Here is a 23,000-nt window from a genome sequence, read left to right on the forward strand (position 1 = left end):
AAATGCAAATGAATAAAAAGACATTTAGGAACAAAAAGTACAAGATTAGTGTACAAGGAGGACTATTAACATTGCTAAAACAAGGACCACAAAATCCAATAAGAGCATGGAGAAAAAAAGACCTATAATATTCATGAGGGTATAATTAAGGGCAAAAGCAAATGGAATACAAAACAAATGTCCTGACATAGTATAAAAAAAACACACAGAGTTGCTCACCCAGGGAGATTTCACGGGCAAATGCCATGCACACCAGCATCAGCGGAAGGCCCACAGACACAAACTTGATGACCTTGTCAAGAGGAAGCTCCAGTTCCAGGTGGCTGATACGGTGTATCCCAGAGTCATCCCGCAGCAGGGCATCAGATAGCATGGCCTTGGCCGCTGCCTGGGCGATTGACATTTTGAACACCTAAGCAAGAAAAGAAGATGAAGTTTTTTTTTCGTTTGGTTGTTTGTTTGTTTTTACCTCATATATGACTGCTTTCCTTAATCTTATGTTCACTGCTGTTCTTCACTACATGTGACAAAATACAGCAATAATTCTGATAAATCTAAGAAATCCTCTAGAGTAACAAATCAGAAATGGAATTAACATTAACCAAAGTATATTATCCAAAGACATCTGATGAAAGCTGTTACCACCTTACCTCAAGTCTTTCTGCTTTCTCTGCTGATGTTATTTGAAAATGTGGTTGCAGAGACTAGAATTTCCATAAAAATCTGGACAGTGCTGGAAAGCAGCTTAAATAGTCAGGGAGGGCCTCAGCCTGGACCAGCCCAAGATCCAACCTCTCATTTACTGAGTCTAACTCTAATTACAGAGAGGACATCTGGAAGCATGTATTCTCCCAAATGGCACTGACTGCAGCAGACCTCCAGTTCTCAACAGCGGGTCTTACAGCCGGTGTGTGTGTGTGTGTGTGTGTGTGTGTGTGTGTGTGTGTGTGTGTGTGTGTGTGTGTGTGTGTGTGTGTGTGTGTATTTCTGTGTGTGCTGTGAAGCACACTGGCTGTAGCCCACTTCAAACAAGTGAACCATCACCAGTGGCTTTTTCAGCCTCTATCATTCAGATTCTATTTTTTACTGCACTTCAGCCCAAGAGCTACTGCTAAGATACTGTTGCAAATAACACACCAGATGGCTTGTTTCTGTCCCTGGCAGGCTGTACATGCTGTACATTGTGCAAAACTTCTATTTGACTCCACGGAAGTGACAAGAACACTGTGATAGGGTTTTGTACTCTAAATGTAAGAAAGCTACAATGCTTTTATTTTACTATAGATGATTTGCTCAAGTGGTTCTCAATTCTGACACAAAATTCCCACAACCACACACGAAGCAGCTTTGGTTATATGTTTGAATTCCTTAAGCATGTGCTAAGATTTAAATGTTTGTTCTTTCATGCAAGCCCACTACTAGAATTCAGTAATGAAGGTTGGTATGGGTTAAAGCTCTATTATAACTGAAATCCTTTTTTTAAATTATTTCATACTTTATTTAAACTAAGTTCTTCAATAATTAAATTTTCAGTTCAATTCAATTTTATTCATATATATCACAACAACAGTCACCTCAAGGTGATATGATCAAGCACTTTGGCAACAGTGGGAAGCAAAAATTCCATTTTAATAGGAAGAAACCTCTGGCAGAACCAGGCTCAGGGAGAAGCAGCCATCTGCTGTGACCAGTGATGACGGTGATGAAGGGAGAAAGACAATAAACATACTATGGAAGACAGCCAGAAATTGAACAATCATTCAAGTGAGGCCTGCAATTCTTTAGAAGTTGTTCTGGGTTCTTTGGTGAGCTCCTGGTTTTCAGTGTGTTCATGCAGTAATTTTGGTACGCCAGCTATTCGGCAGAAGGTCCACCACTATTCCAAGTTTTTTGGGGTTTTTTTCATTTGTGGATAATTGTATTCATTACAGTTTGCTGGAACCCCAAAACTTTAAAACCGGCTTTGTAACCCTTTCAAGCCTGATTGGATTTACTAGCTTTGTTTCTTATCTGGTTTTGAGTTTCTTTAGATCACGGTATAATGTGTTCCTCTTTGAGATCTCTTAGCCTGTTTCACTTTATCAGATAGATTCTATGTAGCTGTTGATGATCTAAAACATTTAAGTGTGACAGATATCAAAGAAAGCTAACAAATTAAGAAGGTGGCAAATACTTTTTCACAACACTGTAACTAAGACTCATAAGCAAATAAGTGATGTTGATATGAAGTTAATTCACACCTTTCACAAGTTGTAAAAAATATCTCCAAATTATCCATATGTGTCACTTTAAAATATTGGACATTTATCTGGTGTTGTTCCAAAAGGCATAAAACATTCTCATACTCCCTCTGTGAATCACTACCTTATCACTACCTTATCTGGAGAGCTTTGTGTGTTCCAGGGATCCAAGGTGTTATGTTGTTAGGGGGTTTCCCATGGCAAATTGGTCCTGGGTGAGGGACCAGACAAAAAGCAAATCAGAAGACGCCTATGAGTAAAAAGTCTAGGGAACAGTTCATCCTGCCTGAATAGCGTTACTAGGGCTCTGCCCTGGAGCTGGGCCTTGGAAGGGTGCCCAAGGGCGAGCGCCTGGGCCCCTTTAGGCAATGGGGCCCAGGCTGGCGCAAGAAGAAGGGACATGGGCCCACGCTCCTGTAATCCTGAGGCGCTGTAGGGGTCGAGTACAGTGTGTGCCAGGCGGCAGCCAAGGGGGGAGACTGTGGCAGACTGATCCCGGCTACTGAGGGTAGCGACTGGGATGTGGAATAATTCTGGGACCAGTCTCCTAGAGACTGCTGCATGTACATTCAGGAATGGTTCCGGTGGCTGTATGTTCTGGATACTCGGTGAAGAAAGGGGCTGAGGTGTTAACTGATCACTATCTGCTGGTGAGTTGGATCAGGTGGTGGAGAAGGATGCTGGACAGACCTAGCTCACCTAAATGTATATTGAGGGTGCACTGGGAATGTCTGGTAGAGGCCTTGGTCTGTGAGATCTTCAACTCCCACCTTTAGCAGAGCTAAGACTGCATTTCATGGGAGAATGGGGACATTGAGTCTGAATGGACCATTTTTACTCTGAGTCGTGGCCAAAAGCTGGTTGGTACCGACAGGCCAAGCGGAACGTGGCTTGAGCAGTGGCTAAAGCAAAAACTCGGGTGTGGGAGGAGTTTAAAGAGTCTATGGAAAAAGACTGTAGGACTGCGTCGATGAGTTTCTGGCAAACCCTCAGGTGACTCAGGAGGGGAAAGCGGTGTTCTACCTGCACAATGTATGGTACAGGTGGACCGTTGCTTACTTCAACTGAGGATATTGTCAGGGAGTGGAAGGAATATGTTAGGTTTTGTATTGTTGATTGTCATTTATGCTTAGAAATATCTACTTATATATGCTTAGAGTTTTATAATTAGTTGTAGATTAATAGAGGTTTGATCCTTAGTAGTCTGCAGACACACGTTGTGTGCATTCCAGAGCACTCTGGCTTTCACACCCACATCCTGGGAGCATGGGATAGGTCGTACCTTGTCTTATTGTTTTATGGTAGGATAAACGTATCTATGCCTGTTTTAGTCTAAGTGCATTTTGTTTAGATGAACTGCTGGACTTCCAGGCCAACAGGGTTAGGAAGTCATTTTATGACCACACACACACACACACACACAGGGTATTCTTTGTTCACATGCATACCTATATAAGATGTTATATGTTAATGAACCTATGCATATTCATTTTTTTTTCTTTTTTTTTTTAAACCTGTCCCGTTTGGTTCTTTTGCCATCAGAATTATTGTCTAAAGGCGAAGAAAGATGCCCAACGGATTTACTTTACCAAATGGACCATCCCAGCCTTGCCGTAATGGTCCATTTGATTTACCTTTTATTGTTTATTTTATTTTATTTTATTTTTTTTACTTGCTAGATACGGGACAGGGGAAAAGAAAAGGGAGAAAGAAAGAGGGGGGAAAAAACAAAACAAAACAAAACAAAAAAAAAAAACAGCGGAGAAGAGGGACGGGGATAAAGGGCAAAAAACAAAAAACAACAAAATAAGCAGACAAAAAATACATATATCGATCACCTGGATCACCTGTTGAGAAAGAAAAAAGAAAACAAGCAGAAGAAAACGAGAGTAATAGAATAAACAACATCACAATGATATATGGGAATATAACACTAAATACTTAATATTAAACATTATTGTGCAGCACGTAAGATCGACAGCGCACAGTGTGCTTTGAGGTAGGAGCCAAAAAGGGTGTAGTTTGTGTGTGTGATCACCTGTGTGTACACCTGTGAGCATGAGCGCGCTTGTATTTAAAAGGTTCCTTAATGTAATGATCTGCTAGAGGGTGTGGGGGGCCACAGTCCCATCCTCCAGGGCATGAAGCAGGTATGGAGGAGATCAAAACTCCAGACATCCAGAGGCCCCCAGAACACAAGAGACCAAGGAAGACCAACAGAGGGGCAGCCGCGCCACTGTCCCAGAAAGAGCTGAGGAGAGTCCCAGATGAGGGATCACTCAGCAGCCGCGGAGCAGAAGCCAGGGGGGGTTGCAGTGACGTGCCCGTGAGCTCCGCCGGCAGCCAGCTGTGCCTGAGTGACCGAGCCCCAGGCCGAGAGGCCGAGGGCACCCCACCCCCGAAGTGGCCTGAGCGAGCCCCAGGTTCCAGGCCCCGATAAGCAGCCACCAAGGAGTGAGCCGGTGTGTACCCGGACGCCCACCCCCGGACACAAGGAACCACCAACACATCGATGTCTGAGGGCGTCTGCCACCGGCAGGGGAAGTGGTGGGGGGAGATAGGCCTCCAAACCTTGGAGGGCCTGAGATGTCCCCAGAGAGGTGGCGTCTGATACACAACCTGACATATAGACACAGACATACAGGCACACTCAAATACAAACATCCATTCCCACCCTCATGCTCTCATAGGCAATTACTCCACACTCAACCAACGTGGAGACAGACATAAAGAGACGCTGTACACACAATCACACTCCCCAAGCGTACTCTAAGAATCGGGTCTAGGTACCCTTGCCCCTGGAGGGGGAAACTGCACCCAGACCCAGGTGGTGTTACCCTTTTCCCTGCAGTGGGGAGAAGCAGACTGCCCCGACTCCGCAGCAGCAGGGAGGCCCCACACACCAGACCCCAGTCGGACGGCCAACTCCTCCTCCTAGCCCCCCCGCTCCAGCAGGCCGCAGAGACCGGGGGTGTAAGAAGACTCCAAACCTCCCTCTACCCGCTCATATGTAGTGTTGATGTATATGTGTTCTAAGGTGCAATTAAAACCCAGGAGGGCATGGAGCTACCTGCGAGAGAGCAGCAGGTAAGCGCATAGCCCCTCCTGATAGCCCTCAATGTCTACGTGTATTTAAAATTGAGAGGTGGGCAACGACGCCAGGGGTGAGGTGTACACCCTGATAGTAATTTGGAGTCCGTGTTGTAAGCCCACCCCCAAGATCCTATATGTATGTGTTATGAGAGTGTGAGTAATGTGAATGTCTAAGTTGTGAGATAAAATTGAGGCAGAGGCAGCCAGAAGGGGACAGAGGGGGGGGATGCCTCCTCTGCACCCTGATGACACACCCCTACCCCAAGGCCCTGCATGTGTGGGTGATTGTGGTGGAGCGGGAAGAGGGAGGCAGCTGGAGATGGGGAGGGAAGAAAGGGAGGGGATATTCATGTAACCACAATAAAAGAGCAGTGCTACGGGGGAGCGGAGGAGAGCAACTGGGGTCAAGCGAAGGAACGGCGCCTGTCCAGTTCTCTCCCGTGCACGTGAAACATAAAGAACTTTGCCTACTCGTGTCTTGCTTGCTGTGTAATTACATTGCCTTCAACGTTCCAGCGAATAGGTTTATGCTACAAACCTATCATTAATTGGTCCTTCGACGCCGGAGCCCTGGAGTCGGCATTCACCGAGGAGAGAACCCTGACGTCAGCGAGACGTGAGAATTTGTCATCGGGTCGGTGGATTAGCTGTCCGTTTTCTCTCCTCGATGAATGACGATCGGCGGGATCTGAGGCTGCTATTACACGCTAAGCAACACCAAGTAAGTTCCTAGAGCCCGACTCTATAACCGTGTGAGTGTGTTGACCCTTAGCCACTTTGTGGGGCTAAGTACGGTGTTTTTCGCTACTTTGTGGAGCGATAGGTACAGGCCACTTTGTGAGGTACTGTAGTGAGTCCTCCGCCACTTTGTGAGGCGTTGAGAAGTTCCGCGGAGTCCAGACTGTGCTGGACAGTAGGCCTATTTTGTGTTGTTGTTGTTGTTGTGTGAATGCTGCGGAGCAGGCGTGGTCTGTGACACGGTTGTTGTTATCATGGGTTCCCGAGCAAGTAAGACTGCCTCAAAGGGAGATGACACATTCATGCAAGAATTCACTCCCGGCAGCGCGAGCCATTTATATTCTCATAACTGTCATGAGCGTAAACTGGTCGCGGGAGAATCTCAAATGTTGGAAGTTTTCAGAAAACACAGCAGCCTCGAAGAGCGTGTGGAGAAGGCCAGCCCACATCAGCAGCAGTTAAGCTATGCTCTGGTGAATGGCTTTCCCCCACCCCTTGCTGACACAAAATGTTTAGATGATTCTTTAGATTGCCCTGATCAACAACAGCCTGTGCTCCTGACCATTAATTTAACCAGTTGTTAACAGTAATCTGCATTAAGCTTAAGGTTGCTCAAATTCAGTACAATGACATATGAGATGAAGTAAAATAGGTAAATATTTAAACTAATGAAATGCATAGAGGCACTTGACCTGTTTGTCGTCTTATTATGAGCCATTGTTGAGATATAGAGCACAGATATGAAAACAACTAATATGCTGCACCCTATATGAAGCAGTTGAAAACTACATGATGGAGAAGCTGAGTGAATATGAAGGTGCAAGTCTTTGCCACAGTGGGCGAAGCACACAACCACTGTGTGAGGTTGCGTTGCTGTCTCTTCTGAGCTGATGAGCAAGCTACACATTATCAGATCAGGAGCTGGCTGAGAACTCATCAAAGAAAGGGGAAGAGAACTATGATAACTCGAGTATGTAGCGTATCCGTGAGTTCAGCTTCTTCTTTCAGATGCGCAGCAGTTTTCCTGGATCTTGACTCGTGTGTAGAGTGTTCATAGCATCAGCATCATGTTCTTGTTTATTTGCTTTGTTGGGCTGAAAAATAATTACATAAACTTGTGATCATACTTATGGATCACCATGGCACATATCATCAGCCACATGATTTATTTATGCAGATGAAAAAAAAGTGAGTGTGAATGTGCCTGACGTCGCAGTGTGTGTGTGCGTTGTGTAAACGTAATTGTCACAAATTGTGAGAGCGGTGATTCTGCAGGTCACCAGCTATTGTAAAGAAAAAAAAAGAGTAAAAAGAGACGAAATTTACGTTGTAGATGACAAATAATCATGGGAAAAAGGTTTTGTGTTTATCAACCAAGAACAACTACAATCTCATTTTCTGCTTTTAAGAAAGGGGAGTTCACGAAAGACAGAGAGATAGATGTGTGTTGGTTAAGCAGTGATGATAATAATGAAAATGTCTTAGTTTGTCACTTTCAGGTGAAAAGCAGACCTGGATCGATTTTCCACATGCAGCAGTCGGAATAAAGTTATAGTTTAACATCACTGGAAACGTTTAGGCCAAGTTTTTGGCTAACTTATTTACAGCACCATGTGTCCCTCAACCTCACAAGCGAGCTCTCACTCCTCCCTGAAGACAAGGAATGCAGCCCCAAGAGCGATAACATGGCAGATAAAGAGACAGCAGAGTCCTGAGCAAAGAGTCCCAGCAAGCAGCAGCAGTGTGGACAAACAGCATCGGAGAAGAAAAACAAACCCATCATCCTGACTGATTGGATGAATGACACTGTGTTTCCAACAAGCTGCAAAGTCACTGTGCTTGTGAAAAGGACTTTTGAGGAGAACTGAGGAGACTGTTGGAGTTTGACATTTGCCACCTTTGGAGAAAATGGCAAAAAGAGACAGTGGAACACAGGACAAAGCTGGAAGAGAACTGCTGGCTATTGGACTGTTGAAGTGGGAGAGGACAACAGAGTGAATAGGTGAGAACACAGAGGAAAGCTGTTGTTTAATGTGGGAAATCAAAATTTGGGTTAGCAAACCTGGGGAAAAGAAAACTGACTGCTTAAGTGGAAAATTGTGAAGGAGTCTGAAACACTGCAAAAAGAAACATACAAAATCACACACACAAGCAGAACATGCACTAACCCTACTAACACAAACAAAAGAGAGCTCATGAAGATTAGACAGCATCTTGAGCATGTGAGTCTGTTTATCATCTTGTCCAAGTCACCTCGTGTGATGCAAAGACCAATGGACTCATAGCACGTTAGTTAAAAATGATCAAATAATAGCAGAGAAGTGTGTAGGAAAGGCAGCTTTAAGAACATGCCCTGCTGGAGATGCAGCTCCACAGACATTGATTAAACCTGCCTAATAACACACACATGCAATGAAAATCAGCTTGTTATTTCTCATCAGTGTTAAAATAGTGTAAATTTAACAGACACTTGTTATCAAATGCTGAATTTATCCAATGCTGACAGTTAACTCTCTAGGTTGCAGGACAACAGTTTAATTTTTGTGGGAAAAAAGATTCTGGTTTGACCAACCAGTGATCAGACAATAAATTTAGTTGTTAATATAGTAAATTGGGAGATGCTTTCTGCCTGATTGATGCAGCACAAGTAATTTACTGTATGAGGGAAATTCTATTTTTGTGATAATATTTTGAACATGCATTTCTGTTGTCCTGTCATCTTAGTGGGTTAATAGCTGATATGCAAATTAGTTGATCGTTCTTAGATTAACGACAGGTGACTGAATTCTAGTATGAGTGAATGAGATGTGTTGGAGTTTGTTAGAGTGGAGACTCTAAAACACTGAGTTTCCTGTTGTGATGTGTGAGTGAATACTGCACCCAGATACACAACTCTGAATACATAAGAACAAACTTCTTTTGTGAAATGTATGACAACATGTCACATGTTTTATGATGACGGGGAAAGAGAAAAACTGAATAAGATGGGTCTGTGGCCCAAATGAGTGAAAAGTACAGACCTGGGGATTAAATTCATAGCTAATAAGACATTAGGGTTATGTTGTGTGTTGTGTGGCTGATGGTTGGTTTGACGTTTATCTAGCTGATGATTTTTCTTTTGTTGTGAAGTTGAGCCTACCAATTAGTATGATGGTTTGATAAATCATGCTAATGGTATGATTTACCCTCCTGAGATGAGGAGCATGTGTCATGACTTAACGAGGCCTTTTTATTTTGATACTTTCACAGTGCACTGAAAGTTTTGTTTTATAATCTATGTTTGAGCAGATCTGCACGATTGGAACAAAAGCGCTATACGACATGTCGAGAAAACTGTTGCAAACCGTTGACTTTCTCCAAAATATTGAAATGGGGTCAGGAGAAAGTCACTTATCTGGGATAATTAAAATGAAAGTCCCTGTCAAAAAGGATTCAACGAGGAAATCCAGTCTAAATTCTTTTCTTTTTGAAATGACGTCATTTTGCTATGTGTGGAAACTGAATGCGTTGATGGGTTCCACTTTTAGCAAAGAATGAATGAATGCATGAATGAGTGAATGACAAATGAGTAAGAGAAATAAAACTGACTGATTGACAACAGCTGACAAAAGCTGACGAGACTGACTGATTTAACACCATTGTGTGAAGTTAACCCCCACCTGACAAATGTGTGGATGCATCTCTGTGTGTGTCTCTATTGCAGGAGCAGGAGGAGACCACAGGAGGAAACTTGGGTCACATGACTATGTGAACTCTGCAAATTTAACCTTTTAGTTTAAAATTTTCTGTGTCTGTGAATTCACCATGGGTTTGTTATTCACTACCTTGTGTTGCTCACAGAGGTAACTGTGAGAAAGTGTGTATACACCTGCGCAGCGCTAACATTTTTACAGCATTACAGTTCTTCATGTGAGTTGATCATGTGATTCATACCAGGATAGCTGGTTGATGTTTTTCTACTACAGGATTTCTGGGTTTATGTGTGAAGAAAACTGTGTTTACAGGTTATGAGTTGGTGATGCAGTTACTCTGTGTTGTTGGGGAAATGTGAAGGTTACTTTGACGATGTGCATAACGTGTGAGAACTTTATGGTCTTTTTATAGCACCTCTGGACCCTGTCAATTTGTGCCTGACCTCCAGGATTGTCTATGTGTGTTGCTAATGTTTGTTTTTTTCTAAGAGTGCATGTAGAGGATTCAGCAGAGATGGACAAGTAACATGAGAAAGCAAATGAGAGATGCAGTGTTTATGGAATAGTTTAATATGGGGCTCATTAGCTGGCCACTACTGAGCTCCTAGTGATAGCTAAGTTGAGTGACTTTGCTTAAGGGAAGTCACCGATTACACTATCGTTAACTGAGTACATGGGATGATCCATGTCTGAGGCGAATTATGCCAATAATTGTAGTTTACTGATCTGAGAAAACCTGCACATGATACTTGTCCTGTTGATGCCGAATGCTTTATTACTCGTATTATACAATTGTTTATAAGTGTAAAGTTTAATTTTACTTCTAGATCTTGTTTTCCAGGCCATGATGGTGTGTATGCAGGCTCCTGGCGGAGCCGGGTTTTAAGCAAACCTAATATGCAAAACACACTAACATCTTTTATTGCAGGATTATAGGTCCGGGGTGGTGCTGCTCCAGAGGGGGAGACACCCTGATGTTGCCTGGGACATGATCTAGCTAACTTTTTTCTTTCAGACAGGAATCTAGGTTTGATGAGTTGACTCATGGGAGTGTCCATGCGTCAAGAGGAGGGGTCCAGAATTACAGAGTTACATGAAACTATCTTTTTTTATGTTTTCTAAACTATGTTTTTATTATTTTTGTGTGATTAACGGTTCATTTACAGGTATTAAACCTATGCAAGTGGTGCATTTATGTTTAGATGAGGCTTTGATGGTCCATAGATGGAGCTCACTGAACTAAAGAATGTGGGTTGATGATGATTGACATGCTTTCCAAGTAGAGGTTTTTCCTCCTCGCAAGCAAATACAGGTGCAGCAGTCAGAGAATTGCTGAAAGGAATCTCCTGAGAAATCTTCTGAGGCCCAGTGAGAAGCGAACCCATTCCAGGCATAGCTGACAGCCAAGGCAGTGGTTGAGGTCAAAGGTCGAGCTGGTTGGGGCCCATCATGAGATCAGACTTTGGAGCCACAGCAAGGACCATGAAGCTGCGTTGGAATGAGAGCCGTGCCAAGGGGGCTTTCCAGAGGCCAACAGAGGAGATTGTGGACGACAGACGGGCACCTGAAGGATGAGGGGAGCGTGCCAAGCTCCAATCGACAGCGCAGGCGGAGTCCAAGGATGGCATCATGATTCTGTGAAAAGCACAGGAACCAGAAGCGATGGTGGTGATGACAGCAGTTTCCTATGAACATCACCTAATGCTGTGTCACTGTACTGTGCATACGGTGACACACTGAAGACTGCTGGGATCATAACAGCAGTAAGATAACTGGATCCAACACCCTTTCCACAGAGGGTTTTCCTGCAGAGGATGGACAATGGAGGATATGTATCCCCCACAGGACAGAGGCCTGAAGTGAGGTGATGGGGGTTGGCAGAGGCCATAAAACTAGAGTGCTGAAGAGGTCTGCAGCTTTCACGATAGCTGAGACCCACGTTGACAAACAACAAACTCCACTGGTATGTTTGAATGTCTATTCTACATACATTTGGACTCTGGTCCTATGGACAGTGATGGGAACACCTGGAAGAGACATTTATGATGCCCTGCAGAACTTAAACCACTCTGCAGAGAGACGGGTGATTTACATGTCTTTCAGAGGAGCACCACCAAGCTGGAGTGTTTTTGAAATGTTAATTTCTCTTTTGACCATTAACAATTCATTTGTTTGCTTGTAGGATGCAGTTTACCATTGAATGAGATCAATGAGAAATTGGATAACTTCTAATACATTTGTCAAACTGTGTGCGTTACAGTAATTTAGAGTGATTGACGTATGCTGAGTATAAAAATGTTTGCATTGACACTGTCAGACGTGAGGTATTCATAACTTGGTACTTTTCTAGCATAACTGCCAAAAAGGGGGGAATGTTAGGTTTTGTATTGTTGATTGTCATTTATGCTTAGAAATATCTACTTATATATGCTTAGAGTTTTATAATTAGTTGTAGATTAATAGAGGTTTGATCCTTAGTAGTCTGCAGACACACGTTGTGTGCATTCCAGAGCACTCTGGCTTTCACACCCACATCCTGGGAGCATGGGAGAGGTTGTACCTTGTCTTATTGTTTTATGGTAGGATAAACGTATCTATACCTGTTTTAGTCTAAGTGCATTTTGTTTAGATGAACTGCTGGACTTCCAGGCCAACAGGGTTAGGAAGTCATTTTATGACCACACACACACACACACACACACACACACACACACACACACACACACACACACACACAGGGTATTCTTTGTTCACATGCATACCTATATAAGATGTTATATGTTAATGAACCTATGCATATTCATGTAACCACAATAAAAGAGCAGTGCTACAGGGGAGCGGACGAGAGCAACTGGGGTCAAGCGAAGGAACGGCGCCTGTCCAGTTCTCTCCCGTGCACGTGAAACATAAAGAACTTTGCCTACTCGTGTCTTGCTTGCTGTGTAATTACATTGCCTTCAACATTCCAGCGAATAGGTTTATGCTACAAACCTATCAGAATACTTTGAAGACCTTGATCCCACTGACACGTCTTCTGTAGGGAAAGCAAAGTCTGGGGACAAAGGGGACAACACATCCATCACCGGCGATGAGGTCACTGAAGAAGTTAAATAACTCTTTGGTGTATGAGGTTTGCCCTGAGTTCCTAAAGGTGCTGGATGCTATAGCCTGTCAAGGTTGACACGCCTCTATAATGTTGCGTGGAGATCCAGGGCAGTATCTTATGGCTGGTGGTTCCCCTCTTCGAGAAGGGGGGCCAGAGGCGTGTGCTTCAACTACAAGGGGATCACACTCCTTAGTCTCCCCGCCCGTTATTTGAACCTCGGATACAGGAGGGTAGGTGCAAAACACTGCACCAGCTCTTTACCCTCTTGAGGGTACTTGAGCATGAATGGGAGTTTGCCCAACTAGTCAACATGTGTTTTGTGGACTTGGGGTAGGCATTCGACCATGTCGCTTGGAGAATTCTGTGAGAGATGCTTCGGGAGTATGGTGGTTGGTACCGACAGGCGTCTGTCAGGACGGTTGCTCCGAGCCATTGGATCCTTATACAACTGTTGCAAGAGCTTGGTACACATAGGAAGTAATTAGCCACACTTGTTCCCGGTGGGTGTTGGACTCTGCCAGGACTGCCCTTTGTTCATAAAAATTATGAAGAATTGGTGACAGAATTTGGTGAATGGCTGCCACTTGGGTGGTCTCAGAATCTCACCTCTACAGAACCACATCATCTGCAAAAAGCACACATCAGGTGGTGGCCTCCAGCTCACTGGAGTGGTTCACAGCCGAGTGTGAAGCGGCAGAAATGAGATGGCACCTCCAAGTCTGAGGCCATGGTCCTCAGTGGGAAAAGGGTGGAGTGCCCACTCCAGGTTAGGGACAAGTTGCTGCCCCAAGTGGAGGAGTTTGTTGGGGTTTGCAAGTGGGGGGAGAGGGGACCGGGAGATTGATAGATGGATTGGTGCTGTAGCTGCAGTGATGCGGATGCTGGACCTATCCATTATGGTAAAGAGAGGGCTGAAGGTAAAAGTGAAGCTCTTGACTTACCAGTAAATCTACGCCCTGGTCACCTATGGTCACCAGCTTTAGGTAGTGAGGAAAAGAATGAGATTGTGGATACAAGAGGTGGAAATGAGCTTTCCCTGAAGGGTGGATGGGGGGAGTTCAGCCATCTGGTAGGGGCTATAAGTAGAGCCGCTACTCCTTCCACATTGAAAGGAGCCAGTTGAGGTGGTCCGGCATCTGATATCCCATGCCATGTAAGGGAGGTGGCTAACAAATGCACCATTCTGTAGTCGGTATCTAAGCCATTCTTATTAATGATCTTACTGAAGAGGGAGGCCTATGCAGACCAACAGTGGGGGTAGAGCACTTCCTTGTTCCTTGTCATTTGATGGTGACTTGTGTTATTGGCTTGAAGTCCGCCTCAAGTGTTGTTTGCCACATCCCCATTGAAATCCTGATACTCTAAGAGTCCTGTTGATTTTCTATAGTTCTAAATTTTCCCGAATCCATGTATGTGCATTGAGTTGTAGTTGAGGCTTTCTTGTATTCAATCTAGGCAGTGCACAGGTTGGTCAGTCTGGTCTTACAGTCTCAACCAACTGCTCTCTCTACCAGTTGCTGATGTTTTGCTTCTCTTCTGTGTCCTGTATTAGTATTGACCCATGTGCCAGTTCAACTTAGCCACTATGATGGCTGACAGGAGCTTCCATGTTGTGCTGAGACAGGTCCCTTCTGGGGAACCTTAGGGATCAGGACTTTTGGGCTTTTGGTTAGCAAAGGCCCAACACTTAGCATCTGGTTCATTTATCCATGGAGAAGGAGAATATGTAATTTACTCATTGGAAGGTTAGCGGTTCAATTCCTAGCTGCTCAAGTCTGCGTGCCAAATATCCTTGGGCAAGATACTAATCCACTACAAGAGAGTAGAAAAGTGCTATATAAGTGCTATATAAGAATCAGTCAATTTACCATTACACCCAGATTGGATGATTGATTTGCATATATGGACTGTTACAGGCTTCCACCACATATACATATAGGCAATACTTCTACTGTAGCTAAATCCATCCATTCTATGATAAATTCAAATGAATCTATCCATACATACTATATGGATAGATTCTTACATTCACATTTGATTCCACTTGCTCTCAAATTGGTATTTGCACTGTTCAGAAAAGACCTCTGGCTATTGTACTCATCTAATGTGTTGCGCATGAACTCCATGCAGAATAATTATTGAACCAATGCTATAATGTCTGAAGCACTTTTTTATTAGACCACTTGTGTAAATATGGCTGTGTCTTCCCTCCTACATATTTCCTCTCCCATGCATTTTGACCATTGCTTCCTCAAAAAAAAAAAAAAAAAAAGGTCAAGTAGCTAATCATCTCACTACGTGTCCTACTCTGCTAAGTAGGTCCTATGTGACTGCTATAGTTCACATTTCTCCTGCCATAAAATATGGTTAAAGGTGGAGTAACAAAGGTGAACAATAACAGAGATTTAAGTGATGCAATTAGAGTTTGACCTTCTATGGTGAGGTTGAAAACAATGCAGGAAGGCAATTACATATATAAGCCATGTCAAAAATAAAAAAAAAAGCAATACAGTGATTTACTCAAAGAGGCCACAATTCAGGAGATTGTGGGTTTGTTTATGGTAGCTGGCTGAGAAGGTGGGCGAGCATTTGGGTGGGCATTTTCCAGCGAGTTAAATCACAGGCTTGAGATATAACGAGTGGGTGGAAGGCTATACATGATAGGACAGGCAAGTGGGAGAAGTTAACCAATAATTAGACTACTAAATTTGTAATCTGGAAATTATTGTGAGGATGGTGAAGAAATGTTATACTCTCTTTTGTAAAAATGACTTACAGGTTTTTGTATCGAAATATTAATGAATCAAACTGCCTCCCTCTATGAAAAGTCAGAGCCCTGCATGTGTTTGCTCAGCTCAAACAAATGCAGAACTTCCATGAGTCAAAATCAGTACCTTTACATGTTTAATTATTAAAAGTATCTATTGAAACACAATAGATTATGACAACAACAAAGTTTACAAATGAAACAGAAATATTCCCCTAGTCTGTTGCTTGCTCTGGAAGATTCATTTAAAACTTTTTAAAAAGTAAAAAAAAAAAAAAAGAATAATAACAGGAAACATACTTCACAATGAACACTCAGAACATTCAATATAACAGTTTTTTTTCTTTTTCTAGACATCTTCACATTAGAGATGAGTGATTCCATTTGTTTTAATACAAAACAGGGGGCTGAAATCGATTCACAGCTTCTTTAAAAGCCTTCACATAAAATGGAAAGATAGGTTACTACTGAGTCTCTTCCCTTTTTTATGTTTTTCTCAAAAATGTCTTCCATCAAAAAGAAGTCAGTGTCAGTACATGACATTTTTTTCCAAAGTCACTAGGCATCTCTGCGTGATTTCTCTCAGTGTTGAGTCTGTATGACCAGCACGCTCTTGATCTCTGACAGAACTGATCAAGGTCACAGAAATACGCAAGTAGTTTTCAAAGAGTCGGTGGTTGAAGTTAGGTACATATGTGCATGGCCACCTGCTTTTTCAACACCCTTATCCAGAAAATGTCATGGACAACATGAAGTCTGAAGCTACACACAAAAAATTGAATAAATATGCAAACCCTCAACACCAGAATACAAACATAGGAAAAATCCAATATACATACTATATGTGCAGTCAGTATACACTGGTTTAGTACAGCTGTTTTTGCTCATGGGAAGAGAGAAAATAAACCAAGTGTGTTGTAAAAGTCATGCGGCAGCAGTAAGTCAAGTGTTTTGCTCAAGAGGAAGAAACATGTCAGATGAGAGTGCTGTTAAACCTGAGAACCTATGAGTCATTTAAAACGTGTGAATGATGTCCCAGAGTGGAAGCCAGCAGTCACTTCAACAAATATTTGAAATGTATTACACACACATCCTTTCTCCTTTATTTTGTCTTCTCACTCTTATTTTAGGAAGTGAAATGACACATTAGCTGCAAAGTGAAACTGTGGTCTGTCAATTGAAAATAAAGGGCACTTTCAGATGAAAATAAAACTGATAAAAACGGCTGCAGCCCTTTTAGTAACTAATTTCAGATGACAAAATATTACATTCAATTAAGTGGTTGCTAAAACATACAGTCAAAAGAGATTTTCAGTTCTTTAATCCATGTAACGCTTTTCCTCATTGTTTGTTTAAAAAAAAATAAGAATCAGTTCCTGTAAAAGCACCAAACATCTTTAAATGCTGCTTTTAAACGTACTCAATTTCAAACCTTTTAGTTCCTGTGTCATTCCTCTCCATAAATAACCAGAGCTATAAAAATGTGCTACTCTCCAGAAAGTTCATGAGTTCACTACATAGGAACATACTGTGTTAAAATGCAATAACACAATTCAGCAATAAACTAATATTTTTCCTATAAACATGATGGTCATTGTGTTTGATTAGAGTCTGTGGTAAAGAACTAATACGTGCGTAAATGCTCTCTAGAGTCACTCAGCATTAGAGGCGTACTATTTGAGTTTCAATGAGGCTGTATTAAGTTCACAACTGAGATCAGCGTTCATAAAGTCTGTCAGTTGCCCCTGACAGACTACTCCAGTTCCTCTCTGTGCTCCATGCTAAGATCTCTCCTTCCCACTCCCCGGCTGGACAGCTGCCTCCCCCTGTCATCTTCCTCCTCTCCATCCTCTTCCTCATCGTCCTCCTCTATGCCTTCTTCCTCCTCTTCCTCCTCCTCTTCATCCTCTTCCTCAGTGCCGTCCATTGAGTCATCGGCTCCGAGCATGGCTTGCTGCATGGCCAGGGTGGCTGAATCTGAGGATAGTGACTGGAGACTGTCCATACTCAGTGGGTCTGAAGCGAGGCCAGAAAGAGGGTAAGGAGAAGAGGGGTTATAATGTGATAGATACATTTAAAAAATAATAATGTAGGCAGAGGAAGATAGACCTTTTTATTTGTCTGTGCATGCTTCAGTATTATTTAGAAATTTCACTTAGCCAATGTTCAGAGTGGCTACAGGGCCAGAGACTCAATTTTGGGAGCTACCTGAAAATGGTCTTTTCAAGGAGCTGCAAGCTTATACCATCCCATATGGAAAAGATATATATAAATGTTCTAAAGTTTGTATCTGTCTTGTGTGAAACTTGTATGAAAAGCATACAAGAGTGAAAACAGATATAAGATCCCTTGAAAAATTATATAAATGAAACTTGTATGTTTTGGATACTTACTAAAACAATATATGAAAGTAATGAGAAAGTGGCGACTTTCATGAGTAAATTATATAAGCCTTATATGATTCACTATATGAAGTAAGCCAAATCTTATGCAAGTCTTTTATAAGTTTTTTCTATTGCTTTTCCATATGGGATCCTACACACCAGTTTGATCAATTTTACCTTGCAAAACTTTACGTAGACTTTGTCTGCCACTGAAATTAATTCTTACCCTGCCTTTTATCTATATTTGCACTCCAGCAGGGAAGCTTTCTTTTACTTGTCTATACTCGTACCAGCTGCAGTACTGTGACAGGAGATAATAAATTGCATCAGTAACTGAGGTCTACAACCTACCGTGTAGCAGTAAAAGAAAATCTAGGCAGTCCTCATTTTCTTTTTCTAACTATTCCCAAGAGACTTGTTTGTACACATGAGTGCAGGCTGAGCTATTGATTGATTTAGGACACATTTTAAAGAAACTGATAGTCTAAAAAAAAATTAAACAAAAGAGTGGTAATAGTGCCACCTAGTGGTTTGGATTCAAGCAGACAAGCTTTTAGTTTGTTTATTTTTTTGTACAATGTGTACAATTTTACCGTTTATCAATATTCTTACCCCTCAAAATTCAAGTACATTTCATAGCTATAGTGATCACTGTAGGACAAACACATTATAGTCAAGCAAGCAAAATCACAGACATTAAATTTAGACTGTATCCCATAACAGCCACAGTTGACGGCTGCTGTGTTTCAGCTGTTTGTTTTTACTGTTTCTACTACTATAATTGATTGTGTATAAAAATATTTTTGCAAACACTATATTTCAACTATATTTTAAGAGATGACATGTAAAATTTTAAATGTTCATGTATAGCTAGAAAGAGCTATTTGTGATCTTTAATTACAAGTAAGCATCTATGGCTGGTAAATGGTAAATAGTTCTTATATGGCACTTTTCTACTCTCTTGGAGCACTCAAAGTGCTTTACAAAACAAAAATCAAGAAGACATTAAAGAAAAATCAAAAAGTAAAGGATTATTTAATGCCCAAAGAAAGCTGTTTGCTTTGCTTTGCTTTTCTTGGAAAATGTAACTGTTGGCATACTGTCTGAGTTGCTTCCTGTCTGAGATCTGTGCGTCTGCAATACACCAGCCACAATAGAGTCGGGCCAAAAGCGCTGTGTTGGACGATGCTGGGACTTCATCTTCTTCGCTTTAGGAGCCGGGTCAGGATTACTGGCATCTAACATAGGCTGAAGGATACGTCGACGAGCATTGATGAACCTGTGAAAAGACCAAAGAAGCCATATTAGGAAAAGTAACACCTATGAATCCAACTTAATTACTCTGCATGTCTTTCACATACCTAATTAGTAGGGGTGCAACGATACACAAAATTCACGGTTCGGTTCGGTTCGATACTTTGGTGTCACGGTTCGATATTTTTTCGATACAAAAAATGTTCATGCTTTTTTAATTTGTCATTTATTAAAATTATAAATATATATTTTAACTCAAAAGTACAGTTTTTAAATTTAATGTTGCTGAAACGACAAAGTAATAAAAACATAAATATCTCATGGAGAAATCCCTCATCTTTGGAAAAGAGAGTTTATTACAGAGAAATGGCTCTTTCCAAAATAAAAGCTATACTATACGCTTCTTCTGGGGTATACTCTCAGCAGCATATTAAACATATCAGGTCCCCATAAGGAGAATCATGTGCTAACGGCTGTCTAAATGACTCGGGTAAAGTTTGTAGCATGCGTGCTTGTTGTTTTTGTCTGCTTCCACTTGTCTTTGCACTAGGATGATGTCGGAGTATGCAGTCATATTCGTTGTGTTCCCACTAGTGCTGTCAGCGTTAATCTGAAATTACATTAATGCCACAACACGGCAAATCTCCGTTAACGAGCTACCGCGGATCGCCCCGTGCGTGGGGCTGGACAGCGTCAACACGTTAACGAGCAAATTGCGCTAAGCACTAGTTCCTACCCATGTAATTGAGCATTGCGTGGCACATCCGACATACTGTTTTACTTTTGTCCATGATGCGCTTACCTTCAGGGTCATACTTCACACGAAGACCAAAACAGTTCCAAAGGCCAGATCTGAATGAGGGTGGGGGAGGTTCAATTTGCCATGTTGCAACGATTAGCTTCTGTCTTGCTAGCTTGCGCTGCGCTCAGTGGATCTGCGCTCGACAGTGCAGCCTAGGCGGAGTAGTCGAACGCAGATCCACTGAGCTCTCAACACAGACAGCATCGTCAGAAGAAAAGTTGATAAAATAAATTAAAAATTTTGTATTGTTCGATACACATGCGTACCGAACCGAAAGCACTGTATCGAACGGTTCAATATCGATACGAGTATCGTTGCACCCCTACTAATTAGTTCTACTAAAAAGTACCGAGATTTAAGGAAGACATAAAATGAAAAACAAGTACATACAAAACATTGAATATGACCATCAACACTTCAAAATGTTATCATTTGATTAAACCATACCCTAGTGAAAACTTTGAATGCATTTTTATATCAAATTGTCTTAAAAAAAAATTTCTCTCTTTCTCTCTCTCTCTCTAAAGATAGACTGAAAGACAGGACCCTCCACAGTACCATGGGAAGATAGAAGTGGCTGACACTGTGAAATTCTACTTGTGGAGAAAGCTGGACTGAAAGATAGCACTAATCATGGCAGCACAGGAACAAGCTCTAAGCACAAGATCCATAGAGGCTGGGGTCTATCACACCAGAAAAGACCCCAGGTGGAGGTGTAAAGATGCTCCTGAGACAATTCTGGACATAACAGCAGGGTGTAAGATACTACTAGGGAGAGTATACACGAAACGCCATAACTAAGTGGCTGGCATTGTATAGTTGTACATTTGTGCTGAGTATGGTCTCCTCTATATCTCAGGTGGTTGAGCAAAGATCCTGTCCAGATACAGACACACTGGTAATGACAGCTGTAGTGATAGATATAGCGATGCCAAGTGGTAGCAGTATCAGGAAAAAGGAACACAAGAAACAAGAAGAGAGAGAGAGGGAGAGAGAGAGAGAGAGAGAGAGAGAGAGAGGGAGAGGTTGTTCCACATGTACTTGGTGTATACAACCAGGAGATGGCGCCACTGTATCAATGATATACTCGGATATGCCAGAATAGTCAAGTTCAATTTAAAGCTTAACATTCATGCTCTGTAGAAGAAGGGCCAAAGTTGGTTCAATCTGATGTGCAGGCTGAGGTCTTTTAGTGTATGTAGGACCTTTTATGACACAGTGATTGCTACTCCAAGCTTTTATATGGTTGTCTGCTGGGGAGAAACAGTACATGGATTAAAACACTGATGAAGAGAGCCAGTGCGCTAGACTCCACAGAGGAAGTGGGTGAGAGGAGGATGTTAGTCAAGCTGATGTCTATTATGGACAATACTTCTAAAAGACTGTGGGGACCCTGAACAGGTCCCTCAGCAGTAGGACAGATCACTGTCACAGGTCCTTCATCCTGACAGCAGTCAGACTATATAATACCCACACAGGATAAATACTGTTTAAAAAATGCATATGTATACATTATCACTTCCACTGCATTTTAGCTATATATATATAAATGTGTGCATATAATAGCATTTTGGCTTTTTTGTACACTATTTTTCATATATTTCGATTAATAATTTTTTTAAAATATCTCTAAAATATCTTCACAAAACGAATTTCCCTTGCATGGGATTAATAAAGTGTATATGTCTATGTCTAAAGAAAACTTTGTCTCACTTTTTTAAATAAGAATATGAAGCCGTGTTTTGCTTTTACACATGCACATGAGGCCTTTTTTGGGTTACAAAATCTTACCAGTTGTTTACTTGCAAGAGAGTCAGACTTGTTTGTGCTGCAATCTGTCTTTTCTCATCTTCTGTTGGATATGGGTGCTGCAAGAAGTAGGAAACGACATTTCAGTTTTCAAGCAGTTTCCAGCTGTTAAAATGGAATGTGCCGCACCATAATTATGTTAAACACTGAAAAGTCTTGCCCTCAAACACAGTGTAAATGTCTGCCTGCATCTCACCATGAGATGCTGGAAGAGCCAGGAGCGCATGATGTTGGTGGCGTGTTTGGGCAGGACTCCCCTCTTATTCTTAGACTTCTTGTCTTCACTGTCCAACAAGGAGGACAGGTCCACATTTACCTTTATTCACAGACAACAGAAAGGAAAGAAAGAGGAAGAAAAGAAAAAAGGGGAAAGACCATAGGGCTTAGTTATTGTTGCCACGGAAACAAACTCAGACTACCAATTACCTTTTTTTTCCTATGGCAAGGGCAGAAACACCTCCTCAAGTGTCACCATGGTAACTGAATTTGAGTAATGATGCTTAAAATATAAAGAAGCAGTACCCGTGACTAGTCTGTTATTTGTGTGGTGCTTGGACTTTGAGTTTCACAGTTTGGCGTCGGTGAGCTAGAGAGACGCTGATGCAGAGTGGGCCTGTGTTTGCTTGGATTTTCATTGGTGTTGACCTGTAGTACACCAGCCTTTGTGTTCAGTGAGAAATCATTATTCAGATGTTACTGTTTGGAGTGTGAGTGCTGAAGGACGAGATGCTCTCAGACTATTGACAGTCTTTGACAGCCTGCATATGGATGTGTGTGAGTATGTGAGTTCATGTCTGGCTGAGACAACTAACTGCAAATATTTTTAACTGTTGTAAGAACATTTAGGTTTGCTATTTGGCGAAGAAATAATTTTTATCACAGTCATGCTTAAGATAAAGTTTGCACATGGCTTATTAGATAGTAAAGGGAAAACATCTAGTGATATTCTTCATTATTATGTTCTAATTAATGATAACTAATTCGCTATTTCTAATTAAAGCATGACTTATATTGTTTTGTGTTTTTTCTTTTTTTTTTCCCCGTGGTAATTTGGGGCTTTTTAATAATTTCTTTGGACTGGTTTTTTTTTTTGTTGTTTTTTGTTAGTTTTTTTT

The 23,000-nt window shown here is 41.8% G+C and overlaps 1 protein-coding gene across 1 annotated transcript in view; it reads right to left on the minus strand.

The window, feature by feature from the left end:
* Positions 1 to 23,000, minus strand: part of pknox2 (pbx/knotted 1 homeobox 2) — a 143,999-nt gene that overhangs the window by 5,007 nt on the left and 115,992 nt on the right. Inside the window, exons 8-14 of the mRNA XM_063485977.1 lie at positions 22,082 to 22,201; positions 21,868 to 21,944; positions 19,121 to 19,299; positions 17,391 to 17,652; positions 9,792 to 9,800; positions 9,092 to 9,110; positions 220 to 412 (exon numbers count right to left, since the gene is read on the minus strand). Coding sequence (XP_063342047.1) covers positions 220 to 412; positions 9,092 to 9,110; positions 9,792 to 9,800; positions 17,391 to 17,652; positions 19,121 to 19,299; positions 21,868 to 21,944; positions 22,082 to 22,201 — 859 coding nt within the window. The remainder of the gene's footprint in view (positions 1 to 219; positions 413 to 9,091; positions 9,111 to 9,791; positions 9,801 to 17,390; positions 17,653 to 19,120; positions 19,300 to 21,867; positions 21,945 to 22,081; positions 22,202 to 23,000) is intronic.

This window comes from Pelmatolapia mariae, linkage group LG10_11 (assembly GCF_036321145.2).
Source record: "Pelmatolapia mariae isolate MD_Pm_ZW linkage group LG10_11, Pm_UMD_F_2, whole genome shotgun sequence".
NCBI classification, from domain to species: domain Eukaryota; kingdom Metazoa; phylum Chordata; class Actinopteri; order Cichliformes; family Cichlidae; genus Pelmatolapia; species Pelmatolapia mariae.